General features: G+C 42.7%; 1 protein-coding gene across 1 annotated transcript in view; it reads left to right on the top strand.

Moving 5' to 3' along the window:
- mmp11a (matrix metallopeptidase 11a) overlaps positions 1–26,959 on the top strand; it is a 49,122-nt gene that overhangs the window by 7,480 nt on the left and 14,683 nt on the right. Inside the window, exons 2-3 of the mRNA XM_012852942.3 lie at positions 20,121–20,347; positions 26,543–26,686. Of these exons, the coding sequence (XP_012708396.2) occupies positions 20,121–20,347; positions 26,543–26,686 (371 nt within the window). The remainder of the gene's footprint in view (positions 1–20,120; positions 20,348–26,542; positions 26,687–26,959) is intronic.

Raw genomic sequence — 26,959 nt, forward strand, 5'->3', positions numbered from 1 at the left:
TTGACAAAGACTCCTGGATAGGTGTGGAAACGTTTTCAGAAAGAACTGAACAAAAGTCCGTTATAAGTCTGTTTGTTGTGCCGATAGAAGAAGAAGTAATTTTTTTCCAAAACGCTGGTAGTTTACTGGCGCTGCACAGCCTTGAAGCTGGAAGGTTCAAATCCTTCAGTTCTAATCCCAGTCTGGCATCTTTCTGCTTGAAGTTGGCACGGTCTCCCTGTGCATGCATGGGTTCTCACCAGGTACTCCCATCTTCTCCTACAGTCCAAAAACATGACTGTTAAGCAGAGGTGGCTAGTAACTAGTTACATTTACTCAATTACATTTACTAGAGTAACTTTTTGAGCAAAATGTACTTTTAGGACTAGTTTTACTGCACTGCACTTTTTACTTTTACTTGAGTCATATTATTACTCAAATATCTCTACTCTTACCTGTGTAAAGTTTCTGGCTGCTCTACCTGCTGTGAGAAACTTCATGAATAAAGAACAAACTAGTTTTAACCAAAAATGCACCAGAGAGAGACACCTGGAATTTATGTTAAAGTGAGACTTCTTATTTGTACACAATCTTTGTTATTTAATGTTATTTTCTATATGCTGAGCTCACTGAACAATTTGGAGGTCAGATGAACATATAGTAAAGAGTAGATATTGTCCTTGGAAGTACTTTGCACTGTTCTAACATGCCGTATATACATTAACTGCTGTAAGTGTTGCTTTCAAGTTTAATGTTGAAAAACAATTATTTAGAGAAGTTTTTCTTCTGCCTGAATTTGTTATTCTTTGTATATATTTCACTTTTGCCTTTAAAATACCAGAATTTGCACATAACCTTATGTTTGTCTGTCAGATTACATCATTTTTAAATATTATATCGTCAGTTTTTATGATTAGTTACTCAGTACTTACTGAATACTTTTTTACTCTTGAGTAATTTCTTAGCTGACTTCTTTTTGATTTTACTTGAGTAAACAGATGTTGAAGTAGTGCTACTCTTACTAGAGTATAATGTTTGGCTACTCTGCCCACCTCTGCTGTTAGCTTGCTTGGTCTCTCCAAGTAGTCCTTGGGTGTGAGAGTGGGTGGGTGCATGGTTGTCTCTCTGTGTTGTCCTGTGATGGACTGAGGAACCGGTCCAGGTGGACCGGTTCTGTTAGCTGTGACATCATCCAGGGAAGGCAGATCATCCACTATTACCATCTAACATAGAAAGTACTCCTGGGTCAATGTGAGCTTCTGTGCTTTCTGTGTCTCTGCTCTGTCTTCTCTATGCCCCAGTGGGTGGAGGCAGATGAGCGTTCACACTGAGCCTGGTTCTGGTTCTGCTGGAGGTTCTCCTCCCTGTTAAAGGGGAGTTTTCCTCTCCACTGTCGCTTCATGCATGCTCAGTATGACGGATTGCTGCAAAGCCATCAACAATGCAGACGACTGTCCACTGTGGCTCTACGCTCTTTCAGGAGGAGTGAATGCTGCTTGGAGAGACTTGATGCAACCTGCTGCGTTTCCTTAGAGAGGAAACTTTCTCACCAACCTGGAGGATCTGATTGAATTTTACTTTGTAAAGAGCCTTGAGATGACATGTTTCATGAATTGGCGCTATATAAATAAAATTGAATTGAAATTGAATTGAATTGACTCTGCCTTTCGCCCAATGACAGCTGGAGGTACGTAGGTACCAGCTCCACCCCCACAACCCAGCAACAGTCAATTTCAACACCTGTTATGTTTTGGCAACTTTTGTGCTCCATATAAAAAAATGTGTTTCTGCAGTTTTATCCAATCACAAGTCCACCCATGGCAGAATCATGGAGCATCTTTGTCTGCGCATCAAATCTTCCAAATTTGAACCTTACGTTGCACCTGTAACGACTTTGTTTAGTCTGTCACTTTAGCCCAGAAACGTGTAATCTGCTGGTTGTTTCTTTGTTGAGTGAAGTTTGGGTGCGCAGGCCTGGACAGGCTGAGAGAGTGTGGCATTCGGGGGCCGGTGGGATTCTGTTTTCTCTGCAGCAGAGGGGGGGGGGTGGTAACAGCGAGCTGTTTGGATTCTCCCTCTGTCAATAGAGCCCGATTCCCGTGGTTTTCCCTGCCTGTTTTGTCCCGCCGTGTTGATGCCGCCGGTGCAGAGCGATTGGCGGAGGCACCGTGAGAGCAGAGGTGACGTCGGAGCCGACCCGGACTCCAGCAGAGCGGATCTGGGTCACAGCTGCGGCAGGTTGGGATTGGCTGAGAAAAAAAACCAGTGTTTGTGGCGCTGCTAAAAGGCACGTGGGCCCCTGGTTCTTAGAGTGAAGCTCGCAAATATGTAGCTGGTATTTAGCCACATTACCGGCTCATAACTTGCACTGCTGGCACCACTGGACTGGTTACAAGTCACTTCATTCAAACCCATGAATCATTCTGGGAGGTAAATGCTTTTTAGTTTAAGCATGTCTGGTTATTTGGGATGACAATATAAAGAAATGAGGACTGGATCGACACTCTGGAGCTTAAACCCTTTGGATTCTAACACAGACCCAAAATGGATCAAATGGGACTTATTTGATGAGAACTGAGGACTAATCCACAGTCTGGGTGGGTCCAGGTTGAGCGTGGACGATATTTATGACCAGGGTGTACACATGACTTACAAATCTGGAGAGGTGTGAATACTTTTGCACGTTTCTACCTGTGTGTCGACAGTTTTATGCAACCATCTGAATCCTTTGATACGTCACAAGGCAGGGCATCATGTGCTGCGGTTCAATTCCCTCAGTTTAAAAATGACTGGGCAGATTGATGTTCCTGGTTATTGTCAGCTAAAGGGGTTGTTCTCTATAGCCTGGCTGGCTAAAGTATTCACACCCATTGAGCTCACCATTACAAACACAAATCTTAATCTACTTCAGTTGCTCTGAAGAACTGAGCGAAAGTCTGCGTGAAATTTGCCTCTGAGTTAAGTCGATTGGATGAACGGCATCTCTAACATCGGTTTTCTGCCGATTCTCATTTGAATTTAGGTCCAGACTTTGACTGGGCCACTATAATACATGAATAGGCTTTGATCTAAAATAATTAAGGAGTCTATTTGGTAAAAATGATTAAAGGTTTATTCATAGAGACAACATCCAACACGTTGTTAAACCAGATGAACACAGACAAAAGAGAATTAAATAAAACGGCTTCTCAGCAAAACAAACCCAACAACAAGAAAACACAAACAGGAAGAAGCACTAAACTCAACATTTTCAGGTTTACAAAACAACAACTTAACCAAAACTAATATCTAAGTTGAGTCTTTATTTAAATTTAACAAGCTGAAAACTAGCAAGCAGACAAATGGCAGAAGGTAGAGCATCCACAATGTCCCCAAATCAATAGTGATTCAAAAAATGCTCAAACAGCACATGGGAGCAAACAGTGTTGACGGTTTAAATGCAGCTCCACTGAATGTGGCTTTCAGAGTCTTTTAAAGGGTTGAGGAAGGTCTGGATTGGTCCATGGATTCTAGAAATGGTCCACACCACAGACATGAATACGTAGACGCCGCGTCGTCGGGTGAGAGGCGTGCCGACAGAGTGGCCATCTTAGGTCAGACCAAGCTGCGCTCAGACAGAATACAAGTCCATTCAGGAAAATGTACTTTATGTTTTCAGACGCTCTGAATCCGGTGAATTCTCACCCGATTTCCAGATAAATCAGCTGACTGAAAACGTCACCCCTTTAGGGGCTACATGGGACCAATTGATTGAATTAAATGATTGTCTAACTTAATAAATAATTTCGATTTTGTATTGAAAGTAAGCAAACTTCCAGAGCTACGTCCCAGGAAGCCAGACTTTTACTCCGCTTATGGGTGCGCAAATAAAAGGACACTAGGAACCAGATCCTGGGGAATTACCTTCCATAAGTAAGATTTTATGATAGATAATTGTCATGCTTTACAGTTATAGTTTTTCAGGCATAAACACAATATGTGCTAATTGGTAGCAGTTATGGAAACAGAGAAAAGTACATTAAACACCAAAAACTAACAAAATGGTCCTAAATTACTGGATAGACATGATTTATTATACAGTTTTTGTTATGATTTTGTAATGTATTTGATTCTAAGATGCGTTAGGTTTTTTTGTTGATTTTTTTCCCCCAGATTGCGGTTTGTAATATATAATTTTTAAATGCTCTACTCTCACTTGTCTGTATATAGTTTTGCTCCTATGTAGATCAGGGCTGTTGTCTGTAGATTGGTGTCTGTGTGTATATAGCCTATACATACACACACACACACACACATATATATATATATATATATATATATATATATATATATATATATATATATATATATATATATACACACACACACACACATATATATATATTGGAAGAAAGAGAGAGATTTATGTGTGTATAATTTGTGTGTATATTAGATTAATATGTAACTGCAAAATATGTAAGTGCGTGTAAATTTTTCATCCAGTTTGACTCCAGTTTAAATAGTTTTGGTTCTGAACAAATATGTGTTATCCGTCTGAAAGGTCACGAGCATTGTGAACATATGATTAAAATGAGATCTGAGCTGCCTCCTATTCATTTTGACAGCAGCTGTCTGATCTGTGGTCTGACCCAAGATGGCCGCCCTGTAGGCACGTTGGCCTAGCGGCCGGCAGCGTCCAATGGGGCGTCTACTTATATGATGTCTATGGTCCACACAGGAGCTCAGTATGTCGGAGGCGGGTCCAATGTCCTTACAGCCAATCCCAGGCTTGTGATGCTACAGTCATTTCTGCATGATTAAATAGTGCCCTGTCTGCACTGCTGGGTGAAAAACCGACAGCCGTAACGTTTGTTTATTGAGAGAAAAGTGGAACGGAAGTCAAATTCCTTCTTTATGGGCACAAACTTTGCAAATAGGGCGGATTTGGATTCTGATTGCCTCCATCTTTACTCCTTCTGACTTACTTCTAGCTCCCTGCAGAGGGAAAGCGTCCCCCACGTTATGATGCCGCCGCCGTGTTTTATGGTGGGTTTGGTGGGAATGTGCAGGGTTAGTTTTCTGCCACACATAGCGCTTTGCATGTAGGCCTTAACGTTTATGCTCTCTGAGCAGATCTCCTTCTTCCTCACGGTTTCTGTGTCTCTTAAATGGTTTGAATCAAACTGAAAACAGAACTTCTGGTGGCTTTCTTTCAACGATGGCTTTCTTCTTGCCATTCTACCATAAAGAACAGAATATGTGCGCAACTAAAAGTTACCCTGTTAACTGTGGTTCCTCCAGACGTACCATGGTCCTCTTGGCTGCTTCTCTGAATAAAGCGACCTATAGTGATGTCCTATGACCATAAAATCACAGCAAAATCAGATATTCATCTTCAAATAAAGCAATATAAACCAAACATTTGCCCTGATAGTGTTGACATAGTCCTTTTTGAGCCTGAAAAGAACTTTGCACCAGGTCAGCAGACATAACCATCACTGTGTCATCAGCCAGCACAGCTCTGAGAAACCAAGATGGCGACAGTTGCAGCTGCTGTAACAGCCAGTGGACCGTCCTGCAATGCCTCGCAGCAAAGTCATGGTCAGAGCCCAGCCCCATTTACAGGGTTACTCTTTCTTTTTGCTCATCTGATGGACGCTGCGGAGTCGCTCGGCTCTGTTGCCTCTCCTGATTCACTCATGGCGCGCAAACGCAGTATTGTGCCTCTGCTCAGGTGGTCTTGCTATTGGAAATATACACAAAATCGCTTTCTTTATTGACAAACAGAGCAAAAACAAAATGTGAAACACTGAAATTAAATATAATAAGTCAACAGGGCATGATAATTTAATCGCAGAACCTTTGTATGCATTTAGAGTGGCGTAGAAATTCATAAACATAGTTATCTATGGTAGTTATACATCACTGTGAGCTGTATTCTCGTGTAGGGTGGTCTGCTTTGGCTACACCGAGGCTTTGTCATTGGTATACATTTATATATAAGGCTATTCTTGGTGCGCTTCTATCTTATTTATGTTCACTTCTTATGAAAAAAAGTACTGGTCATTACTCTCTTTGTTCTCAGGCTGTTGTCTTGTTTTCTGTCCCACGTGTCAGTACTGAGCTGGGTAAAAAGGCCTTTGCTTACTCTGCTCCCTTTACATGGAATTTGCTGCAAAATAACTTGAAACTTAGTAAATTTGTTCCTTTGAGTATTTTTAAGCTGAGAATGAGATTCTTTGAGTTGGACTCCCTCACATGTCAATGTTTTAATTGAGATTTCATTGTAAGTGCATATTTGGCTTTCATGTGTGTGTCTTTGTACGTATGTAATGATGTGATGTAATTTTGATGCCTATCTTGGCCAGGTCTCCTTTGCAAAAGAGATTTTTAATCTCAATGGGTATTACCTGGTTAAATAAAGGATAAATAAAATAAAAAAAATTATGTAACTACGCCTCTTTAATGCTCTCCTGGTCCAGCCTGTCAGTCCAGGTGGACGTCCATGTCCTGGTAGGTCTGCAGGTGGTCCATCCTCTCTCCAGGTGCAGATGATGGATGGATCAGAGCTCTGGGATGTTGCTGTAGAATCTGATCCTGCTGTAAACTGGACCAGAACGTCCTCCCTGACCCGTCTGCTGGGTCTCCATGATGCTGATTGTTCTCTAACGGTCTCTATCAAACCTCTGAGGCCAGAAACAGAACCAATGCATCTGCAAGGAAATACAACGACACTAAAGTGGACGAGATTTACTATTTGGGGAACTAAGGGGTAAAAGAGTAAAGGAGTTGATTTGTTTTGGAGAACTGAGATCTGGATAATCGTTCTCACACTTAAAGCCACAGGTGCAGCAAACCTGCAGCTTCATCTTTATATCTGGCATGAAACGCAGGTGTTTATCCTCTATTAAAATAACTGCTGTGCTGACCTGACCTTTGACCTCTTGTTTCATGTTTTCCATTCTGTCTGTTCAGCTGCCAATCGTAAATAACAACCAAATAACAAAAAGCGTGATTAAAGGCCAGGCTCGGTGAATGCTGAGGTGAGCTGTGATTCCCTGCGGCTTCGCCGGCATTAATCATCTCTATCAGCGATGAAATCATCAACCTGCAGGGAGACAAACAGCAGATCTGAGGTTTCAGATGTTTTCCAGGAAAGAAGCGAGCTTTAAGCAGACATCCTGGTGGTTTATATCAACTTTCTTCTACCAGGTGTTTCTGGTTTTCACCATACATCGGATCAGCAGATTAAGGGGGGGGGAAGGTAACGAGGTATTTGTTGATAAAAAAAAAAAAATTCTTGCAGATCTTTCAGATTCTTTCACATCCAGCACAGCAGATCCTCTCGTACGGTAAGCAGATTCTTTGAAGTAGAGCCCACCCTAAAGAAATGAAACCTTATCTGTCTGCAGGAGTAAACACTCAGCCATGAGTTGCTTCCTATCGCTCGGATCCGCTGATATCGGGCTGAGACTGTTAGGTATCACGTTAAAGAGAAAAAAAGCTCCCGGCTCGTCTGGGTTGTTTTATTTTTATGAAACAAACGGATCTAAACACAAACGTGGCCTGCGGTGATGTCAGCGATCTCACCAGTGTGTGAATTATTTTGCCTTTTCGTTCATTTCCTCTGTGGTGCCTCTAATTTCCTTCCTTTCCTCCCTTCGTGTGCTGCAGTCACAGATTTCCTATTGGATCTCCACAGCACATGTTGAGTGAATGCGATGCTTTCAGGTGCCGGGGCTCGTAACAAATCCATGCAATTCAGGTCATTTTTCACTAAAATTAGCAGCATGAATTCGAAATAAACATGCATTTATTTAGTGTTTACATATATTTTGTTTTCTACTTGCAATTAGATTTTAAAAAGCAATGAATTCAGTAAAAAGTCAGAGAAACGAAGCATTACTGACCTCCTCTGGGCCCGTTTATCTTGCTCCAGACTCACATGTGAAAACAACACAGATTTTAATTTGTCATTATTAGGTCAGCCATGTAGGGGCCTCAGATATTATTGTTCATGGCGGCAGGGAGACGGAGGGAGGACAGAGGAGGTTATTGCAAATCATAAAATAATTTAATTTATTTAAAGAAAATTAGAAAATAAAGGTTAGAGTTGAATATGTTCTAAAAAAAATCTTTTAAATTTATCTCAGAGTAAACGTAAAAATCTCACAGATCTTTAAAGCAAAATGTTTTAAAACCCAGAACCATCAGCTGTCTGCCATCCACACATCCCTCCGCCCGCCTCCTACCTGCTGGACCCCAGAGGCATTCCCAGGGCAGAGGTGATACGTGAGGCATGTCGACCATAATACCCTGAACCTGCTTCCTGCGGAAATTAACTACCTTAAATCCCCGCTCTCCCCCCCCAAGCCCCCCCGGCTGGTTGCTCTCTGCGTCTCCTCTCTGGTGCAGAAAAGCGCTGCTCAGGGGAAATTAATCTGAGAGCGTCGCTTCTCAACACTTCCTGTAGGAACGCAGCAGCATCAGAAAAAAAAAAAAAAATAACTGTGAGTCATGTAAAGTATTTATAATTAAGGTAAGTGATCAACCAGCATAGTCATGGTCTTCCCATCTGCTACCGTCCTTATGAACAAGGCCAGGAGCCGCCCGTGAAACTGGACACTGTCTCTCTCCCCCGTTCAGGACTTACAAGCTTCTGCGTTACATTAACACAGAGTGTATATAGCTTCTGTATATATATATATACTTAATTTTATTTTTTGTCTGCACCATCAACACCAAGTCAAATTCCTTGTAAGTGCAAACCTACTTGGCAATAAACTTAATTCTGATTCTGAATGAAGTGGAACGTAAGTCATTTATGGTTTTCAACATTTTGTTGTATAAATATAAATCTGGAAATGTGGTTCCAGCTCCTCTGAGTTAATACTTTGTAGAACCATGTTTCTCTGCAGCTCTGGTTTTCTGTCTTTTAGGGAGGGTGTCTGGAATCTTTAAACATCTGAAGGAGGACATATTTTCCCCGCTGCCTGTCTCTGCAGAAGAACAGCATCCCCACAGCATGATGTTACCACCACCATGCCTTACAGTGGGGGAGGGGAGGGGGCGGGGGGGTGATAGCGTTAGTTTTGCACGAAGGCCTAAAGGTTCAGTTTTGGTCTCGTCTGACCAGAGCATCTTCTTCCTCAGTTTGCTTGTGGCAAACTGCAGGTAGGATCTTTCGTGACTATTAGCTGTGGAACTCTGCAGCTCCTCCAGAGCCACCATGGTCCTCCTGCTTCTCTGATCAATGCTCTCCTGGTCCAGCCTGTCAGTCCAGGTGGACGTCCATGTCCTGATAGGTCTGCAGGTGGTCCATCCTCTCTCCAAGTCCACATGATGATCAGAGCTCTGGGATGTTGTGGTAGAACCTGACCCTGCAATAAACTGGACCAGATCTTTCTGCTGGACCTGCCTGCTGGGCTCGTTGGTCCTAACAGGTCCTGGAGGGAAACGAAGACCTCCCTCTCCCCAGCGACATCCTCCAGCTCATTCTGGGGGACCCCAAGGAGTTCCCAGGCCAGGGGGATATATATATATATATATATATATATATATATATATATATATATATATATATATATATATATATATATATATATATATATTAGTGCTGTCAGTTAAACGCGTTATTAACGGCGTTAACGTAAACCCATTTTAACGCCGACAATTTTTTTTGTCGCCGTTAATCGCGCGTCAAAACACACACACCGTTCCCTAATGTTTTTCTCCCCCGCCGCGCTCTCCGGACTGTGTTTCTTTTACCCTCGGCGCTTTCCGTAGTTTCAAGAGTGCTAGAAAACTGTAGCAAAACACACCCGCGCTGCGAGTGAGCGCAAAGTTTCTTTTACCCTCGGACACATGCGACTTTGGGCTTCTTTTTTCTAAAAGCGCTTCTAAATTTCATGAGTCACGGGTTGTGGTTTTTTTGGGCAGGTTTCTGAAAGTGAAATCGCTTATTAGGGCTCTAAAATAAGTGACGAAATAGGGGTTATTATGAGACCTGCCTGCACTACATTTGAGTGTATCCAGCTGAAATATCCCTCCGCCATAGGAGCCGACGGTAGTAAAGGCAGACAGAGCAACTCTGCACGTATTTTCTGCAGTTTACGGTGCAATAACCGGTGATAACTGCTGAAAGTAGATTACTTGGTGCAGAATACCATGTCTATCTTTGTTTAAGAGGCAAAAAATATACATCGGCATGAAAACAGGTATTTATTTACACATTTGTTTACACATGGTGTAAACATCAGGGCGTAATGATTGGTCATTTAGCCATTATAGTCCAGAGTTTAACATTTGGCACCAGGATGTTTTCATTCCAATTCTGAAAAGTGCTTGAAAAATAACAAAATAAAAATATTTTTTGTACAAGCATGTATTTTATTAGTGTCATTTATTGCAAAATTGCACATTAAAATGCCCAAACAGGCTATTACACTTTCAGAAATAAAAGGATAAAACATACAATTAATTTGCGATTAATCTCAAGTTAGCTATCGACATTATGCGATTAATCGTGATTAAAATTTTTAATCATTTGACAGCACTAATATATATATATACATATATATATATATATATATATATATATATATGAGGAGTTCTGGGTCTTCCCAGGGGGCTTTCCCAGCCTGGGAAACCTTCCAAAGGGAGGCATCCTGCTCAGATGTTCAAACACCTCCACTGACTCCTTTCGATGTGGAGAAGCAGCAGCTCCACTGTGAGCTTCTTGGGCTGAACCCAGCCACCCTCCTCAGGACACTGGTATTCCCACTAACTGGAAATACTTTGTGCATATTTATAAAGTGCAGCAGCACTGAATGAGTATTTGACACCCAGAGCTGCTAGCTAATGGTCCGTGCTTATCGTTCTATGTGTAGCAGGTAGTAAAGTGAGCGATGAGCAGCAGCGAGACTCCGGCGTGTTGTTGTTGAAAGCGGACCCTGTTTGGGTTTCTCGCCTCGTGGGCGGGGGTGATGGATGGGCATTGGGCTCGGTGTCGACTGGAGACGCTCTTCAGATGCAGCCGCCGTGCACCGACATGTTTTCGTGTGCAATCTGAATACCGCTGTCAGATCCTCTGAAGCGCTGTGCAGATCCTGTCATCACTGTAACCAGAAACTAGATGTGTTCATACTTGTAATGCCCCCCCCCACCCACCCCTCCATTCTTCAACCACCACACCGCCACCATCACAGGATCCTTCTCCATCCTCCAGGCCGTCAGGCTTTTTGGCGCTTTGGTGTTTTGTCTCTGACGTTCTGCCCGCTCAGCAGAAAGTGATGAGTGCGTGTGTCTTTAATCGTCTCTGTGCAGCAGTGTTGTTGTCTAGAGAAAGGTCGTAAAAACCTGTGTGTCATCTGCTGAGTTGTGGATGTGGTTCCTTTTTCATCTGAGCTTCACGCATAAACCTGTCAGAAGCACGCTGATTAAAAATTGTGAGGAGACACAAATCGGCAAATTAAACTCCTTTAAAACATTGGTTTTTTTTTGCATGCTTTGCAAAAAAACATTTCTCTGGAAAACCTGGAGTTAGAGACTTAGGCAAACTTTATTGTCATTTTGTAGACAAAATTTCGTTGCATACAGTTTACGACAATGTAATGAGATTGCAATTGAAATAAAATAATTACAATATAAAGTGCAGCAGTGATAAGAATTTACAATGCAGGAGAAAAGCAGTTTTTCTAAAAAGTGTGCAGAAGAATGTTCAAACATGTTTATAGAGCAAAGATAATGGTGCAAAAAAAGGCATTAATTTGAAAAGTTTAATATTGGCAGTGCAAAATAATAATGGTGCAAAAATGCAGTAAACGTTCAGTTGTGTACTTTTAAATTTTAATTGATTATAAAAGTTCTGCAATGTCTGCAGTGCAAAATAACGATGCAAAATGCAATTCTGTGCACGTGTGATGCAGAGTTTAGAGTTCAACAGTTCAGGCCTCCTTCAAGATTTATTGGGAATGAAGCGAGGAAAACTCTGGGGAGGTCGCACATCCATCACAGCAGCACAGAGGGAAATCTTTAGATTGACCCGTTAACAGTCATGTTTTTGGGCTATGGACATAAATTAGATTATGTATAGAGAACCGGTGCATATATGGGCAGAACATTCAAAGTCAATGCGTTGTCTGATTGGCATCTGTTTCTCTGCTGCACAGCAGAGAATTTGACTTTGAGCAGCAGCAAACCGACCAATAAAAACGGAATGCATGACGTTGATTTAAATTTTTAAAGGAGAAAATCAGTTTTGACTGCGCTGTTATTTCTTGAAAGTAGAAAATGCTGGACACAAGTGAAGTAAAATAAAATATGTAATCAAATATAATACATATAATATAATGTAAATAAAAGCAAATATTGCAACATTTCTTTGAAATTCAAGTTGATTATGGTAGTGAAAAAAACGTTTGTGCGGGAATTTGCTTTGATTTTCTTTTCATGCTTAAAAGTCAGTAAAAAGAAAAACTGGCTGTAGTTTATATTGTTACTCGGAAATAAAAACTAAGCGTATGCTGTCCTGACAGAACACCGCCTTGGATTCTAACCCAGAATCTTCTTGCTGAAAGGCATCAGCGCTACCAACACTGCAGCCAGAGGACAATCCAGTCCATCCATTGTCTGACGCCAAGTCTTTCTATGTAAACTTTGATCTGATGATTTCTCTTTAAATACTGTAATAAAAAGAGTCCAACAGCACTTTAATCATATAAAGCAGAGACGAAAGAATGCTGAATTTGAAACTTTAAATGGTTTCTAGCTTTTTGTGATTGCAATTAGCTTATATTTCACATGTTTAGCGGTAAACATCAAGGGCTTAATTACTAACACTAAAATGATTCAGGTAGTCACATAAAAGTTTAATACCAGACAAAGATAAGATGAGTGAATACAACGCTCTGTTTTCTGCTGGTGTACCGAGGATCATTTCCTCACATAAACCAGGAGTTTTTAGGATTTTCCCGGACAGCGCAGGGTTGTCCAGGTTCTGTCCATCTGTTGATGTTTTACACCAGACGTAACGAGACCTTCCAGAATGTTGCACTTTTCCCTCATCGGTCCACAGAATATTTTCCCAGAAGTTATCAAGATGATTTACAGGAAAAGTGAGACAGACCTTTGTGTTTTTTAGGACCAGCAGTGGTTCTGGCATTGGAACTCTCCCATGGAGGCCATTTTTGGCCACTCTCTCTCGTTAGTGTTGAATCATGACCTCTGACCTTAACTGGGGCGTTTAGACCTGCAGAGCTTTAGATGTTGTCCTGGGTTCTTCTGGGTTCTTCTGGATGAGTCGTCAAAGACCTTTTGGTGTCATTTTGGTCAGTCCATTCTCCACTGTTCCATGTTTTCTCCATCAGTCGTTCTTTGCATGGACCGCGGAACGCATTTCAAATTGGTCGGGCCCATCAGTCAATACTCACAATACCACTACCCATCACATACGCACGCGCCCGCATACACATAAAACACCAGCATCCCCTTAATCACGCAACTGATTTGCGTCACATGACACAAGACAAGCCAATCCATTTTTAGACACCAGAATTTATTGCTTTCTCATAGGCTGTGGTCCATGAGCATGATAAATGTGTCTGCCATGTTATAATTAAAATCGGCACCGAATTTTTATTTAACTTTTTTTTCTGACGTTCCAGCACACACGCCCCGGATTTATTTCCACTTACAATCATTATATTACAGCTAACACAATATTTACAGAATAAAAATACTTTAAAAACAAAAGTCAAACTCACCCCTGCTCTAAATATTCCCGAAAAAGTGTCTTCGTCTGTCATTATGCTGGATGAAGTCCTATCCTCAAAGCATCCACTGTGGTCAAAAGATCCCTGTGTGTGTGGGCGCACATCAAGCTATTTAGTCTTTTCTGGGTCATTGTTGATCTCAGATAAGTCTTGATACGACGGAGGGACGAGAAACACCTCTCAGCACTTGCAGTGGACACCGCCTTAAAGCTAGCTAAGCTAACGAAGCTAACGAAGTAGCGGCGGTCATAAGCAGCGCAGAGGTGGCTTGCAATTATGTGGGAAAACTTTTGTTTACATCACATGACACAATCAGCCAATACATTTTTAGGTGGGATGATTTATCGCTTTCTCATTGGAGAATGATGCTGCTGCCATAGACTACTGTGCATTTGAACAAATAGTAAAAATAATTTTATTTTATTTATATATATTATTTTACATGTTTGATCATCAAACCGGCCCTACCGTTTCCGCGGTCCGTGGTTCTTTGGACTACCAGAGCCCTAAAAATGGCTTTTTTTAATACTTCTTTCCACACTGAAAACTTTGTTTCTCTTCCATTTCTAAAATGTCTTGGGAATTGGGATCCGATGTGCACCTTTTTGAGATTGTTTATCCTGCTTCATGGTGTCAGACGGGTTCTGTTGAGATGATCAGAAGCTGATCAGGCCTGGGTGTGGCCAGGTGGTATAATCATTTAAAGGTTATTGTGTTTATCCTGGTTTTGTTTGTTTGATGATCAGAAACATTGAAACGTGACAAAAGAGGAAAAAGCAATAAATCTTTAGGGGGGTAACATGTCCTCAAGTCGCTGTGGGTGTGAAATTAGAGGAATAAGAAGAATTCCTGCCAGTGGAAGGAGAACACGTGGAGAACATTTTGGATCAGGATAATCCACTTGTTTTTGGCTTTAACCTTGAACTTTGAAGTCAGACCTGTTAGGACTGAGCGTCATTTATTTCTGTTGTGGGGTCGGACGGGTCAGCCGATCCATTTGACACCCAGTTAGGGGGGGGGGGGGGGTTCAGCTCCTTAGCCACATTTTTCTTCATCTCTGGCTTTGAAATGACGCCTGCTCCCCCGCGGTGCCCCCAGCCCTTAGAATTAGCCAGACACTTGTGAGCGTGAAAGCCGACGCCGCAGAGATTGGGATCAGGCGACGTCGGGCGGAAACGTGGGCCTTTAGGACGAGACCCGGTGACTCAAAGGTCAAACGTTCTTCCTTAACAGAGACCTCTGAAGCTTTCCAGCAAAGCCTGGCTGACGGCAGGAAAAAGACGGCAGTGTTTGTTTAACGAGGGGCTTCGTTACTTAGACTGAAGGCTAGAAGACACACCCTGGTGGTCTTTATTACTTATATAGACATGTAAAGTGCTATTTGTTTGGAATATTAGAATGAAATAACTACACTGAGAAATAGATTGAATTAAACTTTTTATTTTTCTCAGCTGGTACTGATGAAGGTATGTTCTGGGAACAAAACAAAGTGCAAGCAGTATTTAGGCTAATCTCCTAAATTATTTAAAGATTGATGTTTTAAATGTATTGTTGTAACGGTGACTTACCTCTGTGGCTCAATCTAAATGCCCTTATAGATTAAGGACTCTTTAGCCAAAGCAGAAGTGTGTCAGCGGTCGCCATGATCAGTGCTGTCTGAATAGTGAAGGCAGTGAGGAAGGAGGTAGGAAAAGGAGCCTGTATGCTTCCTGTCGCGGCTAATTTAGCCTAGGAACCTCGCAAAGTCCCTTACCGGCACTGAGAAGCCTTAAGGTATCCCACAATCCTTTGCATGACATGACGTATCAGCACAGCCCACCTCACAGAAATCAACGTAAATGTCAGGAGAGATCATGCAGGTTGTAGTTCATGTCCAGAAGGCTGTAGACCATGTTTCAGTCACGAATTTGGCACAGATTTCTGAAGCTCCTTTTCTCCCTTCCAGATTATGCAACTGAAATATATTTATTTTTTTCCAGGCTTTCTGCACATATTTAGCAGTTGCATTCCTAGCTGTGGAGGGTCCTGTGTCTTATTCTTATCTCCTTGTTAAATCTGATAAAATTGATATTTCCTGTTAAAACAGGTTAAATGCACAAACCAATGGTGATGTTTCATCTCGCTGAGGCAGTTTCCAGCTCTGATCAGGACTGTTTTTACTCGCTTTAGATAACGATTGCTGCGCCATCCAGGAGCTGAACTCAGTGCCTTTTTCTGGACGGGCATCTTCTAACCGAACTCCATGCTGTCTTTTTTTTTATTTTTTTTGCCCCTTCAGGCCAACAGGGCTGTAGATTGATGTCTTTCAGAGCTGCTTCACACCACGATAAGGCCTTTTGTTGTTGTTCTGTATGTATGTTATCAGACTCTGTTCCAGGAAGGCAGATAGCAGCTCATACACATTTCTCGCAGCACAATAACAAACCAGAAGCTTAACCACAAGCAGGTTTCCAGGGGCTGGAGACAAACCTCTCTGAGGGCTCTGTTTACAAGCTGCAACTCATTTCGCTGCGTTCATAACAACTGCAGCTAGCCGTTTAGAGCGAGCTCCGTGGACGTGAACATAAACATCCCCTCTGACATGAATACGTGCTATGTGCAGAGGAATAAGCAGCTGAAACCTGCTCTAAACAAAGAGAAACAAAGGAGCTGTAGAAGGCTGGGGGGGGGGGGGGGGTGCACGAGTTGTTTTTTTTCTGGCATTCAGACCCATCAGTCACTCCGTTTCTGCAATCTGGAGCACATTCCACGAGTCCCGCTGGGTTTGGTTCCCCATAACCTACATCAGCGACAAGGTGGAGTCCTGCGCCGTGGAGCAGCTCGTTTAAACCCAGCAAAAACAGGATTCTGGCTTCCCTCCGAGGAATATTACACTGTCCGTGCTTATTTATACGGAAGGTGATACTCTTCAGAGATCAGAGAGGTCAGCGCAGGGAAACATCAGCGCAGTGCGTCTCTTATAAATAACGTATCGCCTTACACGACCACAGAGAGAAGCTGTCACGGTGCGTGGATTCCTGCGCTGATGCTTTCATTTTGGCTCAGGTAATCTCAGACATCTGTTCTCCTGGACCGTGTTTGAGCAAAAGGTTGGCCTGTTCCACGTGTTCGGCTTTAGCTTTGCCTCCTCGTTATGGCCTTTTCTCGGTTACTTCAGCAGTAGACTCACCTGGTTTACTTATTGAGCCTCATCTGTTTATTGTGCCTGCTCGCTTTAATTTACGGCCTGTTTTGGTGCTTATCCAGGCATCAAAATGTGAATTTCTTTGCAGAGTTTTTTTCTGTTTCTGCAGGATTCTTGGTTTAGCTCCATCCTAGTAGGTTGGCCCAGATTACCCTGGACAGGTCGCTGGCTAGTGCAGGGGTCTGCAACCTGTGGCTCTAGCATGTGGCTCTTTACACCTTCAGCTTTGACTCTTAAAAATGTAGACCAAAAATGCGAGGGGGGAGAGGGATTGGTTCATGTTTCTACATGTAAAGGTAATTTAAGATTGCGAGCTTTAGGATGCATTTAATTCTGCAATATATGCATAAGATTTCCAGAAAGAAGGAAACTAATGGTGTATAAAATATTATACTATAGATGCTCCTTTATGAAGTATCTTTTTGTCAAGAGGTTGCACACAAATTGCTTTTTCATCATTTTGATGCCATTTACTATAAAAATTAAATGTCCAATTAAAGAAAATGTATTAAATCTAAACATAAAATAAAAAAATATTTTTGTTTAAATAATAGCTGTTAAACTTTAAAAAAAAAAAAGTAAAAAAATTCCCTATAGTATACTATAAAAACATGCTCTTGTTTCAAAGAGACGTGTAACTTTTGCGGCTCTAAACAAAATTTGTTTAGCTAAAATGGCTCTGCGGGTTGTAGAAGTCGCTGACCCCTGGGTTAGTGGGAGGCATCCCTGGTTGAGTCACGACAGCGGTTCTGAGAACCAATCCGGCCATTTTTAAGAACTTACACTGGCCGCAGGACCAGGTGCAGGTGGATCTGGCCTTCTGGGTACCTTCTAAACACGTCCCACGGGGAAGAGACCCCTTCTAGCTCGGGAACCCTTTGAGATCCCATGCAGCCGTAGAGTGCTGCTGGGGAGAAGGATGTCTGGTTTCCCTTCCTGAACCCGTGACTTAATATCGTATCGGCAGAAAGCAATTGATTTATCGATGTGTTCGTCCATATTTAGAAGAGTACCTGGGAGCACCACAGCGGTCTCAAACTCTGCAAGAAAATCCATAAAATAGAAAAAGTTTTTTTTCTGATACACTCTATTTCAGTGCATTTCTGAAATCATTGCCATACAGTAGTTACAAGAAATATTGAGTCCTTTTCTTTTGTGCATAATTCCCCTGAAGCTGAATTCATGCGTGTGTTTTAGAAGTATGATATGAGGACAAATCCTGATGAGGAAAAGGTCTGTGAATGAGAGTTTATGTAACAGAGCTGCTACCAGCAGACGGACAGGATCCACTGATGGAGGTAATTAGTTTCATCCCAGCACAACAAAATGATACCGTCTTCTCCCACTGGTTGTTCGCAGCGACAGCGGAAAGGGAAATGCACGTAATTTCATGATAGGAAGAGAACACCCTGCAGGTTTGTGCAGATCAGGCTTTTTTTTTCTCAGAGGGTGTGGGCCGAGGTGCCGATGGGATGGCTCCGCTCTGTAATTAGCTTCTGTGGAAATGGACGGAGTCATTTCCTTTGGATCAGCTGGGCTGGGGGGATAATGGGTCACTTAAGGACGTTAAATAGGACCAATGTACATGGCACTGAGACCTTACTGTTAGGTCATGCTGTCATTAAGCCAAATGTAGGTCAGAAGGCATAATCTCTACAGGGTGAGACGTAACGATTTCCTTTTCTTCTGCAAGAGATAAACTCATTGAACTCTGATGCAATTTAAGGTTAGCCTTTAACCAAACACAGCTCTGAGTAACGAAAACAACCCTTAGAGTCATGATGGAGCCGAGGACTCGCCTGACTCCAGGAGGATAAAACAATGCAATTCAATTTTATTTATATAGCACCAATTAACAACACGTCATCTCAAGGCTCTTTCCAAAGTCAGACTCCATCAGATCCTCCAGGTTGGTCAGAAAGTTTCCTCTCTAAGGAAACCCAGCAGGTTGCATCAAGTCTCTCCAAGCAGCATTCACTCCTCCTGAAAGAGCGTAGAGCCACAGTGGACAGTCGTCTGCATTGTTGATGGCTTTGCAGCAATCCCTCATACTGAGCATGCATGAAGCGACAGTGGAGAGGAAAACTCCCCTTTAACAGGGAGGAGAACCTCCAGCAGAACCAGAACCAGGCTCAGTGTGAACGCTCATCTGCCCCCACCCACTGGGGCTTAGAGAAGACAGAGCAGAGACACAGAAAGCTCAGAAGCTCACATTGACCCAGGAGTACTTTCTATGTTAGATGGTAATAGCGGATGATCTGTCTCCCCTGATAATGTCACAGCTAACAGAACACCAGACCAGGTGTACCTTCTATGAAGAGAAAAATGACAGAGAACAAAAAGTTAAAAGCTGAAATAACAAACAATGCAGATTGGAGAGCAGTAGGAGAACTCAGCAGAGTGAGAGAAATAGACCCTGATGTCCTCCAGCAGCCTAAGCCTATAGCAGCATAACTACAGAGGTAGCTTAGGGTAACATGAGCCACTCTAATTAGAAGCTTTGTCACAAAGGAAAGTTTTAAGATTAGTCTTAAAAGTAGACGGGGTGTCTGCCTCACGGACCAAAACTGGGAGTTGGTTCCACAGGAGAGGAGCCTGATAGCTAAAGGATCTGCCTCCCATTCTACGTTTAGAGACTCTAGGAACCACCAGCAGACCTGCAGTCTGAGAGCGAAGTGCTCTGTTAGGAACATACGGGGTAATCAGAGCTCTGATATATGATGGAACTTGATTATTAAGGGCTTTATACGTTAGAAGGAGAATTTTAAATTCTATTCTTGATTTAACAGGAAGCCAATGAAGGGAAGCTAAAATTGGAGAAATATGATCCCGCTTGTTGATTTTCATCAGAATTCTTGCTGTAGCATTTTGGATCAGCTGAAGGCTTTGAACTGCATTTTGTGGACTTCCTGATAGTAAAGAATTACAATAGTCCAGCCTTGAAGTAACAAATGCATGGACTAGTTTTTCAGCATCACCCCTGGACAGAATGTTTCTAATTTTGGCGATATTCCTGAGGTGAAAAAAGGAAACTCTGGAAACCTGTTTAATATGGGATTTAAATGACATGTCTTGGTCAAAAATAACACCAAGATTTTTTACTTTATTACCAGAGGCCAAGTTAATGCCATCCAGATTAAGTGATTGATTAAGAAGTTTATTTTTAGAGGACTCTGGTCCATAACTGAAGTACATTGTTGTTCCAGGCCTCAGAGAAGTCTCCGGACCTGAAGAAGAGGGGGAAGGCTCCTCACCCGCAGGACCTGGTGAAGGAGGCGAGTTCGTCGACCAACGCTTCGAACACATGGAACCGACCTCGCTGTGGCGTTCCGGACTCCCCCAACCAGAAGGAGGTGCGGTACCGAGGACGGAATCGCCAGAGACGCTTCGTGCTGCACGGAGGACGCTTCGACAAGACGGACCTCACCTACAAGTATTTAAAAAACGTTTATTTAAAGATGATACGACAAACCCAGTGTATCGATATGCCTAGAATGAAAACGCGCACTAGTTAGATTTAAGGCCTCAACCCTGTTATCTGAAAACACATTATAACATTAGATGGAGTCAAGATTTTAAAGACGGCCATTTAAAGGAGCCTCTTTTACTTTGATTGTTTTTACAATATTTTATTTGTGTTATAGGAAGCTCTTTAAGATTCAAATGTGAACCACATTTAGCAGAAATAACTCTTGCCAGTTGTTCTCTGACATTGTTGTGGACAGATTTTGCTTCAGTTGATTGAGGTTTGTTGGCATTTGTTTCGGCACAGATCTCTGAAGGTCCCGCCACCGGACTTTAGTCGTGTTGAGATCTGGACTTTGACTAGGCCATCGTTTCTGTGATCCAGTCTGGGCCGAGCTTCAGCTGTTGGGCAGATGGACTCACATTAGGACTCAGATAAGATAAGATAAGATAAGATAGGCTTTATTGATCTCACATTGGAGAAATTCACATGTCACATCGGCTCAGTAATCAGTAGTCATAGGAAAGAGAAGTCAAGAAGGACGAGGTGCATCAAATGTATACACAGTGTGCCCTCGTTATACCATGGATCAAAAGGAGTAGGTAAGAAAAAGAAAAAGCAAAAGGGAAAAAAAATACAAAAAGAAATAAGGCAGAGGATGTCTTCTGTACATTCACTGTGGCTTATACTATAATATGTGTATTGACACATATTCGGGTGTGGTAGCACCCAAGGATTGACACTCTAGAGCAGGGGTGTCAAACATACGGCATGAAAAAAAAAAAGTACTTCGTTTAATTGAAAATCTGCTGTTCCTATATTGTCCACGAGGGGCGCTGTGTTTTAATCAGCAGATGGTAGCACTGAGCTTCAGATGTGGAAAATTGATTTCAAACAATTTCTTAATTTTTATCTGTTTGATGTATTTTGTCATGTAGGACAGTGTTTTTAAGTTCCATAAAATGTGAATAAATGTTTTTCAACATTGTACAATCACTGTGATCACTTCTTATGCATAATGCATTTAAGTAGATGTTTAACTGAATAAAACTATTGTTGAAATTGCACATACTTTTCTTAAAAACGCTGAGGTTATTCATAATATATTGTGTAAAAGTGAAATTCATATAATATAAAAATCAACAACAAGTCCACTTTTATTAGTTTTATTTAATCTTGCAATGAGTTTACTCGTGTGGCCCTCTTGAGATCAGATTAAGCTGTATGCGGCCCCTCAACCAAAATGAGTTTGACACCCCTGCTCTAGAGGATTCTAGAGGATTGACCGCAAAGGGCCCAGATCCTTCTACTGCAGAACAAGCCCGCATCATTACCTACCACCACCGTGCTTAACAGTCCGTGTTTGGTATTCTCTAAACCTGTGGCAGTGAATTATGAGCTAATATCTTTATTTTGGTCTGTGAAGACAGTTTCTTCTTTAGCTCCTCCATACAAGCTGCATGTCCATGAGTTTTAACATTTACCTTAGTGACTGGGGCCTGTGGAGATTGAGATGGAGGTCCGGAGTGTTTTGCTGTTTCTCTGAGAATTGCATCCTCTGATCCACAGATGAATTTGCTGATGCAGCCACCGATGCTGTTTCCACCAGTAAATTATCTTTCTCTTTGTTGGATAATGCTCTTCAGATTATTTGGGAACAAAAGGTGGAGTAGTGGATAGTAAAAGTTGTCTCTCTAAGGCTGATGGCTTTACACCCTGACATTGTGTAAACACTAGGGCTGGGCAACGATTAAAATATTTAATCGCGATTAATCGCATAATTTGCCTGATTAATCATGATTAATCGCATTGTATTTACAAACTCCAAGAATGAATTCAAATGTAGTGCAAAGAGCACTTTTATTTTAATGTTCTGCTGCCATATGAACAAAAGTGTTGTAACATTTGTAGCACTTATCAGTAACACATATTTAGTGCAAAGCTCAACTTAAACATGTTAAACAAAAAATAGCAATAATAATAAATTAAAGCGTATTGCCACTGACAGGGAATTCTCTTTATGGGGAAAAAATCAACCAAAAACAGGCAATTTCTGAGGTAACAGCAGGGAGCAGCATTACCATTTTATGTTCAATACCAAAGTTTAACTTGGCAGTGGTTCCAACTAACTTGTTTCTGTCATATTCCATGCTGGAAGAACTTTAAACTGAAATGCTTGCTAACTCGATATGCTTGCGTTGCTTGCGTTTATTTGACGTTAACACGCGTTTTTTTGTTGTTGCTTTCTCGCGTGAATATAGTGAATGGCAGGGAAAAACAGGCAAAAACACATGGATACTTTGAAACGAGAAGCGACTTCACCGACGGTGTCTAAGCAGACCCGCTCCGCTCCGCACAAAACTTGTTCCGTTCGCCAACTCACCGCCTCGCCTAAGCTAATTCCTGCGGGAAACACCGCCTTCCGCATGTCGGCTTTGTTTTTTTTCCGGCCAGCACCTTTCTTCCTCTTTGAATCCGAGGTTTGGCTGACAGCGAGGTTATTGGCGCATTATCGCCACCTACTGTTCTGATTCAAACCCCTACACCGCAGCAACAGACCTTCACAAAATAAAAGCATGTGAGCAACATGCGTTAACGCGCGTTAAAGAAAATATCGCCGTTAATAGTCTAATGAGTTAACGCAAAATTAACGCGTTAACTTGCCCAGCCCTAGTAAACACATTTATGTGAGGGTGTATTCATCTCGTCTTAAGACCTTGTTGACAGCTTGATGTTTTTTGTAATCCGCCACAGAAGAAGAGGAAGACGCAGAAGGACATCAGAGGAAGGGCGTAGCAGCACCATGACGGACCATGTTCCCCTGCGCGCGTTTCTTTTTGTTGATGCAAGATTTGGGTTCTTCATTCAGAAATATGCAAGTTGGGTTATTTGGTCTCTTTAAATTGCTCTTAGGTGTGAGTGTGTGCATGCATGGCTGTCTTTTCTGGGCGTCTCTGTGTTGCCCTGTGAAAGGCTGGCGACCTGTCCAAGGTGGACCCCGCTTCTCGCCCAGTGACCTGTGAAGATAGCACCCCCCCAACCCTGCAAGGATAAGCGGCTATAGGCAGTATATGGATATAGGGTCCACTTTATTTTGTCCATGATTGTGTAATAGTGAACATGTGCAGTTTTAACCGTTGCTGTGAGCAGTGTTCTGATTAAACCCTGCAGTTTACAGACTCTGAGGTCTGCTTGTGTCCTCGCTGCTCCCGGTGCTTCCAGCTGCAGTCAGCAGATGTTTCTGAAAGTATAAAAAAAAAACTTGTTTTCTCAGGACCAAACAGCAGACAGACGGTTAAAGAGCAGAGGCGAGCCAAACAGGAGCTGCTCCAGATCAAAAACACTGAGTGACAGACTGGAGGAAAGCGGTGAAAAGATGAGAAAGCAAGATAGAGCATTCTGAAAATGAAGTCATGGACTTATGATTCCTGCAGAAAGGCGCTGGGTTTCTTTCATCTGGCGCTGTGGCACCGTCGCGGGTCGGTCGGCGTCTGCTGGCTGCTGCCTCTCTGTCTGCGTCTCCTGGGGTCCCTTTCATTGTACTCGTTCTTTAACATAACAGCATATTAAGGCACACCGAAAGAAAGCAAGATGGGGGAGGAGGAGGCAGAACCAGCCGCAGACTAATTAGATTCTGCTGGTTTTAGTCGATATAAGTGACACCTGAATGATGTGGTTGACCAGAACCACGGCAACGGCCCACCGGGACCAACTACACCCCACCCACTGCAGGCATTTTACACTGAAGCCGAGCTGTTTACCTCCCATGTTTAGTTTTATTTAGAATTGGTCACTAATTTGAGCTTTTAGAAGAAGTCTGTGCGTAAAGCGTGAAGTCATGCATGCCGGGTTTAGAGCCGTGTTTGTTTTTACTGTTTCAATGGTTGTTGAGCTGAGCTGAAAATGTTAAGGTATGCAGCTTTAGAGACGAGGCAGAAGAGGAAGTAAGACCCTGAAACACAACCTCAAGACAAACAGACGGTACAACTGCATGGAAAATTCATGCTTAAGAGAAAAAAGATGCATATTGGTTGATTTAACAGCAATTTTTCTTTTTCTGTCTCAGAAAGCCTTTCATAAACTGTGTGGTTGTCAACAGTTTTAACTGATAACTAGAGGTACAGAACATCAGAGCACAACAGCATCATGAACGCAGCAGACGGGTCAGGGAGGAAGTTCTGGTCCAGTTTACAGCAGGGTCAGGTTCTACAGCAACATCCCAGAGCTCTGATCATCATGTGGACCTGGAGAGAGGATGGACCACCTGCAGACCTACCAGGACATGGACGTCCACCTGGACTGACAGGCTGGACCAGGAGAGCATTGATCAGAGAAGCAGGAGGACCATGGTGGCTCTGGAGGAGCTGCAGAGATCCACAGCTCAGGTGGAAGAATCTGTTTACAGGACAGCTACAAAATCTGTTCTTTATGGAAGAGCGACAGGAATAAAGCCAGGAAGAAAAATGCTACAAGGGAACTTAAAAAAACATCTAGACAAGGCGCTGTAGTCACTAAAACAAAAATTAAACTTTTAGGCTTACATACAAAACACCATGTGGTAAAAGTGGGAGGCAGATCCTTTAGCTATCAGGCTCCTCTCCTGTGGAACCAACTCCCAGTTTTGGTCCGTGAGGCAGACACCCCATCTACTTTTAAGACTAATGTTAAAACTTTCCTTTGTGACAAAGCTTCTAGTCAGAGTGGCTCATGTTACCCTGAGCTATCTCTATAGTTATGCTGCTATAGGCTTAGGCTGCTGGAGGACATCAGGGTCTATTTCTCTCACTCTGCTGAGTTCTCCTACTGCTCTCCAATCTGCATTGCTTGTCGTCATTTCAACTTTTAGCTTTTTGTTCTCTGTCTTTTTCTCTTCATAGAAGGTACACCTGGTCTGGCGTTCTGTTAGCTGTGACATCATCAGGGGAGGCAGATCATCCTCTATTACCATCTAACATAGAAAGTACTCCTGGGTCAATGTGAGCTTCTGTGCTTCCTGTGTCTCTGCTCTGTCTTCTCTAAGCCCCAGTGGGTGGAGGCAGATGAGCGTTCACACTGAGCCTGGTTCTGGTTCTGCTGGAGGTTCTCCTCCCTGTTAAAGGGGAGTTTTCCTCTCCACTGTCGCTTCATTCATGCTCAGTATGAGGGATTGCTGCAAAGCCATCAACAATGCAGACGACTGTCCACTGTGGCTCTACGCTCTTTCAGGAGGAGTGAATGCTGCTTGGAGAGACTTGATGCAACCTGCTGGCTTTCCTTAGAGAGGAAACTTTCTCACCAACCTGGAGGATCTGATGGAGTCTGACTTTGGAAAGAACCTTGAGATGACGTGTATCATGAATTGCCGCTATAAAGGCAAAATTGAATTAAATTGTAATGAATCCTGTGCGCTACCTGCCGGCACGTTGCAGCTTCTCTGCTCTCCATGTCGTTCTCTCAAGCTTCCACTTGTACCTCAGCCACAAACAAATGAGTGAAGGATGCAAAAATCTGACTAATGATACTCAGGATCCTAAAAAAATGAAGGAAGTCTTGTTAAAACTAGTTATTTTCTGCATTATTCTCATCAGACAGACCGAGCCAAAAAGGGGAAACAGAGAATTATGCTTCTAAATATCAACAATTAACGTCGTCTATCGTGTTTGTTTAACCTTGACTGTCTCTATGCAACGGAGAGATTATAGCCTGACATCCTGGGGCTAAATTACATGCTGGGACGACTCCTCTGCGATTGGTCAGCCCTGCCAGCTTTTATATCACGGCTGCAGAAAAGCTGCAATTAATGCAAGCAGAGCGTGTTCTGACTGCTCCGACTTTAACCCCCGTGCTTAAAAATGTTCCCCCTGAGTTACATCACACTGGCACGTCACGAGTTAAAAACAAGACTGCCTTCAGTGCACTAACTTTTGATGTGGCTGTATCTGTCTTTACTGGAAAAAATAGTTTAGAACACTTTTTTTTACTCCTGATTAATAAAAAAACTTTAAATTTTTAGGTGTAAGTAGGATTTTTAATGTTGATTCTTATGGATCACCCCAGCTGGGTGGTTTTCCTCTGAGCTGTCAGTAGCAGCTCATCACCCCCCCCCCCCCCCCCCCCGCCCCCCCCCCCCAGATGCCATGCTTCCTGTGTTTGCATGTTGACACCTTCCCTGGTCTCCTGCAGGATCGTCCGCTTCCCCTGGCAGATGGACGAGGAGAAGGTGCGGCAGGTGTTCGCCGAGGCGGTGAAGATCTGGAGCGACGTCACACCTCTCACTTTCACCGAGGTCCGCAGAGGGGCGGCCGACATCCGCATCGACTTCTCCAGGTAAAAAACAGGAGCCAGAAAAGAGACGTTGGAGTCTTTTCTGACTTTTTACATTTTACTACAATGAATCAATCTTTCTTGCACTAAAACATCCCTTTTTAATGTTTAATTTCCTTAAATTAAAGCCCCAACTTCAGCTTCTGCAGCACAAGCGGTAAGCTAGAGGCAGATTTGTATCTGTGAATCCTGGAAAACAGGAAAGAGATGTTGAGTTTATTAATCCAGCCGTCTGCTTCCTCCTACCTGAGATCGGGCCGTCGGGGCAACAGGTCC

The sequence above is a fragment of the Fundulus heteroclitus genome, chromosome 12 (assembly GCF_011125445.2).
Source record: "Fundulus heteroclitus isolate FHET01 chromosome 12, MU-UCD_Fhet_4.1, whole genome shotgun sequence".
In the NCBI taxonomy this organism is placed as follows: Eukaryota; Metazoa; Chordata; class Actinopteri; order Cyprinodontiformes; family Fundulidae; genus Fundulus; species Fundulus heteroclitus.